This window comes from Crocodylus siamensis, chromosome 10, assembly GCF_052110815.1.
Source record: "Crocodylus siamensis isolate JL-2025a chromosome 10, ASM5211081v1, whole genome shotgun sequence".
In the NCBI taxonomy this organism is placed as follows: domain Eukaryota; kingdom Metazoa; phylum Chordata; order Crocodylia; family Crocodylidae; genus Crocodylus; species Crocodylus siamensis.
The window spans coordinates 41,011,778-41,025,094 of record NC_143404.1 but is presented as its reverse complement, the minus strand read 5'-3'; the positions used below and the strand labels follow the sequence as shown (position 1 = coordinate 41,025,094).

At 53.5% G+C, this 13,317-nt stretch overlaps 1 protein-coding gene across 1 annotated transcript in view; it reads left to right on the top strand.

Annotated features, from left to right (window-relative positions):
* The first annotated feature begins 687 nt into the window (after window positions 1-687).
* The window catches only part of UQCC1 (ubiquinol-cytochrome c reductase complex assembly factor 1), a 180,355-nt gene continuing 167,725 nt past the window's right edge, over window positions 688-13,317 (top strand). The window contains exon 1 of the mRNA XM_090064074.1: window positions 688-757. Coding sequence (XP_089920200.1) covers window positions 688-757 — 70 coding nt within the window. The remainder of the gene's footprint in view (window positions 758-13,317) is intronic.

Sequence of the window (13,317 nt, the reverse complement as noted above, 5' to 3'; positions counted from 1 at the left end):
CTTAATTTGTTTGTGTGACTGCCTGGCCTTGAAGAGCTGTTTGCGCGCTGCCTTGGTGTGGATGGTTGGTGACAGACGTCCCAAAGTTTCTTGCAGACCCTGAGGTACATGCTTATCACCAAGGGGGCCACCCCCAAACTGGCCTGCCACGACTTTGAATGTAAATTCAGTGGGAGGGGGGTAACCTGCCAGAGGCTCCTCAGTGGTAGATAGTCTACCATGTGGCCCTCCATGGGGCTCCAACTCCCCTACACCCCAGTGGGTCACTGGATTTTATCAGCCGTTCCTCTGATTCCACTGTGCTATTGACCCCAACATTCTCCGAAGTCTTGTGTTCCCCAGCACTTTCTCCTGTGATGGCTAAGCGAAACCGCTATTTAGCTCAGCTGGGCATCCTCCTGCCCTAAGCTGCCTTTAAAAAAGGAACAAAAGATGGAAATTACAAATTGGGAAGAGTTCGCCTGGCTACCTTCCCAGTCCTTCAGTTAGGATACGAAGGAGCCTCCTCGTCACTCTCTCCATGATCCCTTCATCTTCATCCCCGCCAGCCAGTTATCTCACACCTGGTACCTGGGCACTCTCTGGGGAATGAGCCGTTGTCTGGCCAGGGGTGGCTAAGGCTTCTCCTTCTGGGCCGTTCTTCCCCTCACGCCGCTGAATGCGGATTGTGGAGTTGCCCTCCCCCCAATGTCGTCTGAGGTGTCCTACTTCCTGCACCCCGTGGTCCTTCCTGGTCTGGTCGGCCTCTACTTGCGCTGTAGGTTACTGCCCCATCTGTTACTGCCCTGCCAGGCTCTCTCTCTCATGGCTCCCACCAGTCTCTGCTGGTGCAGAAAGCCTCTTCTGGCTGTTCTGCCTCCCAGGCACACTAGCCTCTGCTGGTGCAGAGAGCCTCTGCTGGCTCTCCCTCCTCCTGAGCACACTGGTCACCGCAGGTGCAGGGAGCCTCCACAGGCTCTGTCTTGCTCTGGGAACATCTGCTATTGTTGGTGCTGAGAGTCTCCACCAATGCTCTCTCCTGCTCTCTTCCCCAACCTCCGCCAGTGATCCCCTCTATTCTCACTGGCCAGTGATTGCTGAAGTTGTCACCGGCCGGCCTCAGCTGAATAAAGGCATGGCTTACAACCCGTGAGGGTTCCCTCCTTCATTCCGGCTGCATTGCAGGCCCTATTGCAGGAAAGTGTTTTTCTTTTATTATTTCTTTCCCTTTCATGCCTGGCCTTTGCCCTATGGGCCCCCAGTGTGCGGATTGGGGCTCTTTCACTCAATCACCTCTGTGACAGTTTGAATATAACATTTAAACCACATTAAGTGTCCTGTATTTAATTTTTTCCCTGAATCAAATATTTCATAGATTTCATAGACATCAGGGCTGGAAGGGACCTCGAGAGATCATCGAGTCCAGCCCCCTGCCCAAAGGGCAGGAAGTCAGCTGGGGTCATAGGATCCCAGCAAGATAAGCATCCAATTTATTCTTGAAGGTGTTCAATGGAGGTGCTTGAACCACCTCCGCTGGCAGACTGTTCCAGACCTTGGGGGCTCAGACAGTAAAGAAATTCTTCCTTATGTCCAGCCCGAAACGGTCTTACAGGAGTTTGTGACCGTTCAACCTCGTCATCCCTTGGGGCGCTCTGGTGAACAAACATTCCCCCAGATCCTGGTGGTCACCCCTGATAAACTTGTAGGTGGCCATCAGATCACCCCTGAGCCTGCGCTTTTCCAGGCTAAAGAGTCCCATGTCTCTCAGCCTATCATCGTAAGATCTGTTTTCCTGACCTCTGATCATGCACGTGGCTCTCCTCTGGACTCTCTCAAGCTTCTCCACATCCTTTTTGAATTGTGGAGCCCAAAACCGGATGCAGTACTCCAGCTGCGGCCTCACCAAGGCCGAGTACAAGGGGAGAATGACGTCCCGGGATTTGCTCAAGAAGCATCTATGGATGCAAGCCAGCGTTTTGGTCGCTTTATTAGCTGCAGCATCGCATTGCAGGCTCATGTCCATCTTGTGGTCAATGATGACCCCCAAGTCTTTTTCTTCTGTAGTGCTATCCAATGTAGCACTGCCGAGCCTATAAGGATGCAGCAGGTTTTTCCTCCCAAGGTGGAGAACCTTGCATTTTTCGGTGTTAAACACCATGAGGTTCTCGTCTGCCCATTTGCTGAGCTTGTCCAGGTCAGCCTGGATCACCCACCTATCTTCTGGCGTGGATGCTTTGCCCCAAAGTTTGGAGTCATCGGCGAACTTGGCCAGTCCACTCCTGACTCCAATGTCCACATCGTTAATGAAGATGTTGAACAGTATGGGTCCCAAGACAGAGCCTTGAGGGACCCCAATGGTCACAGGACACCATGATGAGTGACTGCCATCAATTACTACCCTCTGGGTATGACCACGGAGCCAATTTCCCAGCCAGCGGATCGTTGTAGAGCCAAGGCCACAACTGGCCAGTTTAGCCAAGAGGTGATCATGGGATACCAGATCAAAAGCTTTTTTGAAGTCAAGATATATGACATCAATCTCTTCTCCCTTGTCCAGGTGATAGGTCACCTGGTCATAGAAGGAAATGAGATTGGTCAGACAAGACCTACCTGCAACAAACCCGTGCTGGCTATCCCTTAGGATGTTAGCCTGGGCCAGTCCATCAAGGATGGCCTCCTTAATAAACTTTTCTAAGATCTTCCCTAGGATAGAAGTCAGGCTAATGGGCCTGTAGTTAGCCGGATCCACTCTCCTCCCTTTCTTGAAGATCGGCACCACATTGGCCTTCTTCCAGTCTTCGGGCACTACACCAGAGCGCCAGGGGTTTTCAAAGATCCGTGCCAGGGGCTGGGCTATGACGCTTGCCAGCTCCTTGAGTACCCTGGGGTGCAGATTGTCAGGGCGGGCTGACTTGAAGGTATCCAGCTTCTCAAGGTGTTCCTTCACGAGGTCAGCATTTATGGAGGGTAGGGGATCCCCAAAACCCAGATCTCCCTGTCCCATGGCAGGCATGGGCGTCCCATGGGACTGATGAAAGACTGATGCAAAGTACCCATTTAATAGGTTGGCTTTTTCCTGGGCGTCAGTCGTCAGTTGCCCCATCTGGTTTAGCAGGGGTCCAACATTGCCCTTGCTTTTCCTCCGGCTCCCCACATATCTGAAAAAGGACTTTTTGTTGTCCTTGATGCTCGAAGCTAGCTGGAGTTCAGTTGCAGCCTTGGCTTTCCTGGTTTGCTCCCTGCAGGACCGGACCAGCGCAGAATAATCCTCCTTGGAGGTGAATCCCGTCCTCCATCCTTTGTAGGCTTTCCTTTTTAGCCGCAGGAGGTCCGCTAGGTCCCTGAAGAGCCAGGAGGGCTGCTGTGCCTTCTTGCTGCCTTTCCTCCGTGTTGGAATAGATTTGGCTTGTGCATTGAGGATTGCTTCCTTGAGAAGCAACCACTTTTCTTGAACTCCCATCTCCCTGGGGTCATGGTCCCTAAGGGCCTGACTGACTAGCCTCTTGAGGTTGTCAAAGTTGGCTTTCCTGAAGTCAAGGACTTCTGTGTTGCTGACTGACTTGCCAGCTTTATGGTGGATGGTGAAGGTGATCAGCTCGTGGTCGCTGTCACCCAACTTCCCATCGATCAGTAGGTCGCCGATTAGGTCGTCCCCCGTAGCCAGTACCAGGTCGAGCAGTGCTGTGCCTCTCGTTGGCCCATAGATTTCTTGAGTCAGGTAGAGGTCATCCACGCACGAGAGAAAGCTTTGCGACCTCTCGGATTTAGCTGAGTGATCTTCCCACGAGATGTCCGGGTAATTGAAGTCACCCATGACAACCGAGGTCCTGGAGCAAGTGGCCTCAGTCAGTTCCTGGGCGAACTCCTGGTCAAGCTCAGGACTTTGAGTGGGAGGTCTGTAGTAGACTCCCACCGTTGTGTCCCCTGTGCCGTATTCCCCATAAATTTTTACCCAGAGGGTCTCTAGCTGTCCATGCCAGTCGCCAACATCAGCTTGCAGGGACATGTAGCTTTCCTTCACATAGAGAGCTACACCCCTGCCCCTTTTGTCAACACGATCCCTCCTGTACAGGGTATAGCCCTCTATACCCGTGGTCCAGTCATGGGTGGAGTCCCACCAAGTCTCCGTTATCCCAATGACATCATAATTCTTTGCACTGAGCAGGACCAGCTCCTCCTGCTTGTTACCCAGGCTCCTGGCATTAGTGTACAGGCAGGCAAGTGTGCCCTTGGGGGCTCTTGCCTTGCCCACAGATTGTGCCAGGGCTGGGACAGGGGTGGGCTCCCTTAAGTGCCTTGGTCTGCTGGCTTTGCAAGGGTTGCTCAGCGGGCCAGCAGTGGCAGTAGTCCCCCCATCCCCCAGCGGGCTTAGTTTAAAGCCCGGTGGAGCAGGTCAGCCAGCCTGGCTGAGAAGAGCCTCCTTCCCAGGGGGGAGAAGTGGAGGCCATCTCTTCCCAGCAGCTCGCCTCTCTCGCCAAAGAGCGGGCTGTGGTCATGGAAGCCAAAGCCTTCCGGATGACACCAGCACCGCAGTCTTTGGTTCACTGCATGGATCCTCCTCTCCCTCCTCAGCCCATAGCCCGAGACTGGGAGGATTGACGAAAACACCACCTGAGCTCGCAGACCCCTAAGCCCCACTCCCAATTCCCTGTAGCGCCTCATGACCTGGTTGGGGGTGCTCCGAGCCGAGTCATTGGTGCCCATGTGAATAAGGAGCATGGGGTAGTGGTCTGTGGGCCGGAGGAGCTGTGGGATCCTCTCCGCAATGTCTCGGATGCGGGCCCCCAGGAAGCAGAAGACTTCCTGGGCTAAGGGGTCGGGGCGGCAGACTGCCCCCTCAGTGCCCCGCAGGATGGAGTCTCCCACAACAAACACCTTTCGCTTTGTCTTGGGGAGAGCGGGGGCAGTAGCTGCGGTTGAGCCTGGGTTGCCTGCAGGAGCTCGCAACTGAGCAGGCTCTGCTGGGGCTGCAAGAGGTGCGAACCTGTTGCTAAGCTCCGGCGAGGGAGGGGCCTTGGTGCGGCAGGCTTAGGGCTCTTGACCACCTTGGTCCATGCCCCTGACTGGGCAGAGCAGGAGGTCCCAGAGTCCTCCTTAGTCCTGGAGGGAGACGGTGCTCTATGCTGCGGCTCCTGGGGGAGAAGGGCCTGGCAGTAGGAGTCTCCTGCTCACAGTCCCTGATGGCACGCAGTCTCTGGACTGTGGCCTGGAGCTCCTCCAGCTGGCGTGCCAGAGACCCCAGTAGGGAGCAGACCCCGCAAGGGGAGGTGGCCATGCTCCCGGGCCCCAGAGCCTGAAAGAGGGGTAGGCAGCCCCCGCAGCCAAGAGCCAGGGGCTCCGTCTGGGTGGCCGTCTCTGAGGCGCCCAATGGGGGGGCCGCAGAGCCTGAGGGGACCCTCGGGGTGCGGCGCGTGCTCATCCGTGTCATGCCTCTGGTAGGCTGGCTGCGGCTGGGGCTGACTACTCTGGGGGGGTTGCAGGCAGGGTCTCGTGCCCTCCCACACCCTCTCCTGCGCGAACTCTGCACTAACTCAAGCGCCTGTTTACGCAGCCTGTTCGCGCGGCTCCGGTCACGCGGCTCCCTGGGGGGCTGGGCCAAGTAGGGGCCTGGGCGGGGGCTTGACCCGGCCTGGCTCCACACAGCCGGCCTCCTCCCAGGGAGCAAGGAGTTAACCCCTTCCCACCACGAGCCCACTTACCTCCGGCTGTGCTGGGGGTCGGCAGGGGGCTCTGCGGCTGCTGAGGGGGTGTCTGGGGGGCTTCAGGGGAGTGGGGGCGCAGCAGGCTTCACCCGTGCGTCTCTCACTGCTCCGGAGCCTAACTGAGCTTTTTTCCCCTGTTTGGCGGGCCCTTTTAAACTGCGCATGCGCAGTGGGCCTGCCGTTGGGGAAAGCTGGTTTCACAGGTTTGGGAGGGCCCTGCTCGGGATTTGGGGGCCCTGCCCTAGAGGAGGGGGACTGGTGAGTACCCCACTCCTTCTCTTCTCTCCCTGGGGGGCTGGACCAAGTAGGGGTCTGGGCGGGGGCTTGACAAATACTTGTGGTTATTGTGACATAAAATTAACTTGGGGTACTTTTTTAGTTTTGTTTACTAAATATAAGTTAAATAAACATGCTAAATCAGATCACGCTCTATTTAGAGCATTGGAAACATTTCGAGAAAACTTTCCAATTCAAAATTTTTCAGAAAACCCACATCTCTGGGTATAGGGATCTCCCCACCCAGACACTCCTCCCCATGGTGGACAGCCCCTGCTGCTGGAGGCAGCAGCAGCAAGGGGCTAGTGCTCGGGGACTGTGCAGGCATTGCTGCCTGGGGGTGCACGGATCTGGCCAGCTCTGCATATGATGGCAAGGAGTGGAACCAGGCCTCTACTGTTCAGGGCTTTGTGTAGCGCATGTACAGCTCCCAGAACTCACGTGCCACTGGGGGTAGCCCTGCAAGAGAGAGCTGGCTGCCTTCCCTGCCCTGTGCTGTGCAGGTCCCAGGACTCCATGAGGAAGCAGGGGGTCGGGCTCCCTTCCATCTCCAGCGGAGTCCTGGGGTTTGCACAGCAGGGAGTGGTGAAAACAGCTGGCTCCATTGTGCAGACCTTCCTCCAGTGGTGCACAGGTGCTGGGAGCTGCACATGCACCATGCAGAGCCCCACATGATAGAAGTGGGCCAGCCAGGTTTCACAGATTTCATAGACATTAGGGCTGGAAGGGACCTCGGAAGATCATCGAGTCCAGCCCCACGCTCAAAGAGCAGGAAGTCAGCTGGGGTCATAAGATCCCAGCAAGATAAGCATCCAATATACTCTTGAAGGTGTTCAATATACGTGCTTGAACCACCTCCGATGGCAGGTTGTTCCAGACCTTGGGGGCTCGGACAGTAAAGAAATTCTTCCTTATGTCCAGCCTGAAATGATCTCACAGTAATTTATGACTGTTTGACCTTGTCATCTCTTGGGGCACTCTCGTGAACAAATGTTCCCCCAGATTCTGGTGCTCATCCCTGATAAACTTATAGGTGGCCATCAGATCACCCCTGAGCCTGTGCTTTTCCAGGCTAAAGAGCCCCATGGCTCTCAGCCTGTCGTCGTAAGGTCTGTTTTCCTGACCTCTGATCATGCGTGTGGCTCTTCTCTGGACTCTCTCAAGTTTCTCCACATCCTTTTTGAATTGTGGGTCCCAAAACTGGACACAGTACTCCAGCTGCGACCTCACCATGGCCGAGTACAAGGGGAGAATGATGTCCCGGGATTTGCTTGAGAAGTATCTCTGGATGCAAGCCAGCATTTTGGTCGCTTTACTAGCTGCAGCATCGCATTGCAGGCTCATGTTCATCTTGTGGTCAATGATGACCCCCCGTTGCAGGGCTCTCAGGTGCCCTGCAACTGAGAGGAGAAAAGGCTCCGGAGAGGCCCCTAGTGGCGGAAAAGGGGAAGGACGACTGCCAGTCTCTAAGACTGTGCCCGTGCGGGTTGCTAGGGCGACCGGGGAAGCCTGGAGCCAGGAAGGGGCGGAGCTTAGCCCTTCTTAAGCCCAGGCAGAAGGCCAGGAGGGCAGTTCCCCTCCGGCAGCCACAGGAGCAGGAGCTCTGTGGGCGAGCTGAGCAGCCCGGGGCCATGGCCAGAGCCTGACCACCCGGACGGGCTGCAATGATGCAGGGGCAAAGGCACTCTGACGGAGGTCAGGTAAAGCTCACGTGGAGCGGTGCAGGGTTTATGAGCTTGAGGTTACAAACCAGTAGGCTTTTGGGTTACGTTGTAGCCAGCAGGCTAATTTCTGTGTTTGCTTATGGTTACACCGGAGGACCGGTTGAGGCTGTAGGGGTGCGAGGAGGCCTCATGGGAGCTCCCCAGTAATCTGGGGGTTCCTTGTGCCCAGAGGGCACAGCGAATGGTGCCAAAGAGGGCACAGCTTTGTCCGGGGGGGCACGTTGGCCCAGCCCTGAGTTAGGGGGGGCAGCGGAGAGCCCCGGCAGTGAGGAGCGGTGAGGAGCAGAGTGAGGGGGCAGGGAGGGGCCCCGAGAGTGAGAAGGGGCTTCGAGAAACCCCGAAGGCAAGCAAAGGGCCGGGACTTCATATTATGGTTGCAGTCCTTGCCACCACGTGAAATACTGGACAGAGCCACACACCACTTGGGCAAGAGCACCTGTATGAGCCCTGAGCACTGGCCCCCTGCTGCTGCTACTACTGACAGTGGAGGCTGTGCACCATGGGGCAGGGAGTGTGTATGTGGGGTGTCCCCACACCCTCCCTCATACCCCACAAGCCCCGCACCCTGTTCACACAACCACCCCACATACACACCCCACCACATACCCTCTGCCTCCCACATACAGCCACACCTCCTCACAAACCCCACCACCCATGTACACCCACACCCAATATACAAGAGTTAGAATTAATTTTTCAGTTATTATGTAATCATCTCTATATAAACTATGCAAACATAAATCATGACAAAAATATTTTTTGTAATAAAATTAAAATACATTTATAGCAAGTGTTTGGCTTTTAGTGTATGATTTGTTTTTTTTCTAGTTCCAAGATAGTGACCTTCCCTTCCCAAAAGGAGTACTTCCAGGGGGCCAGGGAAGGGACTTCTGGTGGCAAAGGTCAGGAGTTACGGGGTGGGACTTCCGAACCCAAGATGGCGACCAGGGGGAGGGCACTTGTCAAGGGGTGGGGCTACCCTTGCAGCTCACCAAAATTCATTAAGTGGCCCTCTAGCCAAAATAATTGCCCACCCATGGCCTATGGACTATTTAGAAAAGTTGGATGTGGGGACAAGTCCATGGGGCCAGACGCAATGCATCTGAGGGTGCTGAGGGAGTTAGCTAATGTAATTCGAAAGCTGCTGGCCATTATCTTTGAAAACTTGTGGTGATTGGGGGTGGTCCTGGATGACTGGAAAAGGGCAAAAATAGTGCCCACCTTTAAGAAAGGGAAGAAGGAGGATCCAGGAAACTACATATCTCTCACCCTAGTCCCTAGAAAAATCAAAGAATCCATTTCTAAACACATGGAGGAAAAGGCAGCGATCAGCAGGGATCCTGGTTTTCTCTGATTTAAGAAAATCCTCAATATTCAGATTTAAAAGTAACCACAAATCCACATTTTCCCATGAGTAAAATGAAACACCACTATACATATATTCTAATATTATAAAAGCCGTAGTCTGTTTGCCTGTCTGCCTGCCTGTCTGTTTTTTTCTCACTCTGATTGGCTGATTGAAACAGGGTCACAGGGGGTAAAGCAGGGGGACCAGGGCCTGGACCCTCCCCACCCCTCCCCCCCAGGCAGTGGTTACAGAATGGGGGGAAATGGAGCATGCCCATTTCCTGCCTTCCTCAACTGGATGAGAAGCAGGGGGTGGGACTGAATGTGAGCGGACAAAGAGCTGCTGGGCCCTGACAAAAGCTGGCAGGGAGGGGAAGGAAGGGGTACAGGATGGGGGGGGCACAGTGTTGATGTTCTGTCGCTGTGCCCAACAGCCTGGGGGTGGGGCGTGGGGGGGGGAAACAGGCCTAGCCCCAAAGTGACAGAGGTGAGGGTGTGGGGGATTGGGCCTGTTTGCTCCCTTCCCTAACTGGATGAGAAGTGGGGGGGAGGAAGGGAGGGGCCAGCCGGACCTGGTACTCCACCCCTGCCTGCCACGACAGCAAGGCAGGCAAGTGAGAGTGAAAGGAAGTGAAGAGGGATACCCTGGACACCCAGATGAGGAAGATGGTCCCTGCTACATTCTTTTATTATTGGTGCATTAGCCAGGAATTGAAACCAAGACTGACCCAAAGAGAGTAGGGGAGATAATATGAAATGGAGGTGAACCGGACCCTGCCTGAGTTGGAGGTATCCCAAGATTGGCAACAAGCCCATGGACTAGTGTTGCAGCTGTTCCAGGGTCAACAAAACCAGATGGAGGAACTGGTTGGGTGAGAACCAAGGAACCTGATGCACAGATCATGCTGCTAAATCAGCAACAGGAATGAAGTGAGAAGATAGAAGCTCAAGAAGTGGAAATGATTCATGCCACCAAAGGTCTAAGGATGCCAAAAATGATACTTGACAATGATGTTGAAACTTAGAACCTTTTGAGAGAGCAGCTCTGTTGGTTGGGTGGGACAGAATGCGATGGACCAATCAGTTAGGACCCTTGTTAATAGGATCCACCCTGTCCAGAGAGGAGGCCTTTAAAAAGGTAAAGACCACAATATTGAACTGATTAGAAATCTTACCCAAACACTATTGACAATGGTTCAGAGCCAAAAAGGATCAGGAAGAGCAGCAACCCTAACTACTGGCCCAGATGTTGAGGGATCTCTTAGAAAGGTGGATCCAGCCAAAGAAAAGGCCCTAACAGAAATTATAGATCTGTTCACCCTGGAAAAAATCCTGACTGATTTGGAAGAAGATATACAAAGATGGGTCCGGAGACATCAGCCACAGATCATGGAGGAGGCCCATCTGCCATGGAGGAGGCCCATGACCTTCATGGCTGATGAAGGAAATACCTGCAAGGAAAAAATGTTGAGGGCTGTGCCAACCCCAATGGGACAAAGTGCATGACAGGGAACATTGATTAAGAGAGCAGAACCACCTTGGAGTCACCCCAGACCATTCAGAGGATGGGGGTCCTGAGAAATTGTCTGTTACTGGTGGGGAGCCCCAGAACACATGGCCCAAAACTACATGCAGGGAGGGTGAGAAGGATGGGCTTGGGGGAAGCTCATTGAAGTCAAGGCAAATGGCTTCCACTGGACCCTCATGAAGAGAAGATGGACTGTAGTTTCGGATGACAGAAGGGGCCATCACGAATCGCAAAGCCAATAGTAGATGTAAAATTGAATACCTTGATAATACCAGTAGTCATGGATACTGGTTGTAACCACACAATGATGAAGGCAGACTTAATACCCCTGTACCTGGGGGAAGAGGACACCCCTATCAGTGTTCTATTCATGCATAGATAAATGCATGTGTATGTAACAAGTGGGCAGCCTGGAGCCAGTCAAACCTTTGGCCTGCCCACTTGTTTCAGGACTAATTGTCCACCTACCTTGCTTGCCACACCTTTGGTGATGCAATTGTAAGATTATAACAAGACAGGAGGCTGCCCATTTACTTACCCTGATGCCAGAGGCCTATATGAGGCTTCAACCTCCCCTATATTGGGTCCTATGCCTTGTAGATGGCATCGATATTACTCCAGTACCTCACACTGGGATCTGCACTCTCGTGCCCTCACACTGGGACCCTCACACCAGTGCCTCATGTCAAGACTCTCAGTCCTGTGCCCTCACATTGCTGTTCACAATCTCTGTGCCTCACGCTGGGACTCTCGATCCCTATGCACTCACACTGGGATTCATAATCCCCCACTCGGCTCCCAGCCCGGCACAGCCCTCAACTTTCCCTTGGGCTCCCAGCCCAGCTCAAGACCCTCTTGGTCCCCTCATACCCGCACAATGGAGCCTCATTCCCTGCCTTATGCTGGGCCTCAGTCCCCTGCCCAATACTGGACCACACAGTCCCCTTAATCCCATTGCCTAAGGAGCCTTATATCTAGCTCCCTCATAGTCTTAGGGTTCCACTCAGGATTTGCAGTGTGCCTGGAAGCTGCCTCAGGTCCCTTCCTGACCTGGGCCCTGCTTAAGGGCTCACTGTGAGCCTGGACTCTTGCTTTGACTTTGGGTTGTGTTCCTGTAGCCTTTCCCTTCCAGGAGGTCACCTGCAAGGCCGTGGGGGCTGGGACTTTCTGGTACTCTACACTCACCCTTCACTGGGGAGGCACAGGTGTGGCATTTTGTGGAGACTGCCCCACCTCCGGCAATCCCACCACACCATCCAACCTTAGCAGGGTGTAGTTTTAGATCATGCCCCAGGACTGGGAGCCTCTACCTTCCCTATAGCTCCTTCCCTGTACCTCCAAGATGACAAGAGCAGCATTTCCAGGTGGGTGGTGTTCTTCTCCTGGCTGCTAGCAGCAAACTGCTCGCTTCACTGCTCAGAGCCCTGTTCTTATAGGGAACAGCTGGGCCCTGTTTCAAACCAGGCAGTTGTGCCTGATTGGGAGTGCAGCCACCTGCTGCCTGCTTTGCTGTCTGCCTATGCCCCTGTCCTCTGTTACGGTGTACCAGAGACAGCATCTAACCACTAACTATAATAGGCTGAATAGATGATTTGGCTTTAGGGTTGGTTCAAACTCTGCCATGCCTCATGCATCTAGAATGAGAGTGGCCTAATCTACATGAGGTACTTGAACAAGCACTCAGGAAGAAAAGGAAGAATAAAGGAAAGGAAGAAGAGACAGAGGACACCTGAAATGAGGGGCTGACTGGTGATGATCTAGGCCTGGTGACAGAAGGAAACCCACCAGATACAGTAGATTTAGGTGGCATCATCACAGAAGGATTATTCCACAAGGAGCAGGCTGATTAACTCACCTTTCGGAATGTCTATGATGGGGAAAGTTACTTGACTCTTACCCATGCTTTTAGGTAAGAGATGGTATCTTATACTAAATAGATCATGGGCAGGACGAAGGGGGAAAGGTGGCACAGGTCTTGGTACCCCAAAAATATTGGCTTACCTTACTGGAAATTGCTTATGCCCTTCCCATTGGTGGACACCTGGGGAGGGATAAAACTGAGGGTATCCAGAGTGCCAGTGGGTCTTGAATACCATGCCCCCTAGGATCCCTTTGATACCCATGCCAACTGTAGAAAGACCCTTCAATAGAGTAGTGTTGGACATTGCAGGACCTTTCCCAAAGAGCACCACTGGTTACCAGTTTGCCCTCGTCATCTTTGACTATGTCACAAGATACCCAAGGTGGCTCCTATGAGATCTGTCACTGCCCCTAAGGGTAGCAGAGGAATTAATTAAATGGATCTCCAAAACAGGGATACTGGAGGACATCTTAACAGACCAAAGGTCAAATTTTATGTCCGGGGTGTTAGAGGGAGTGTGTGACACTCTACAGATAACACAATTGTGAACCTGTGTGTACTATCCAGAGATGGGTGGCTTAGTGGAGGGGTTTAATCAGACTTTAAAGGGGGTGATCAGGGCATGTATACACAGGGACTCCAAGAACTGGGACCTGGTTATACTGCTCTTGCTATTCACCGTCCAAGAGGCCCCAGGCATCCACAGACTGTTCCCCATTTGAACTGGTATATGGGCATCAACCTAGAGGACTCCTGGATGTGGTTTGTGAGGGTTGGCGCCACATATTATTGAACTGAGAGACCCATTAGAGTGAGTGCAACAGATTGTTAGGGATAATATAGAGAAGAGCCAAGATTGCCAGAAGGGATATTATGATAGCAGGGTGAGTGAAAGAGAGT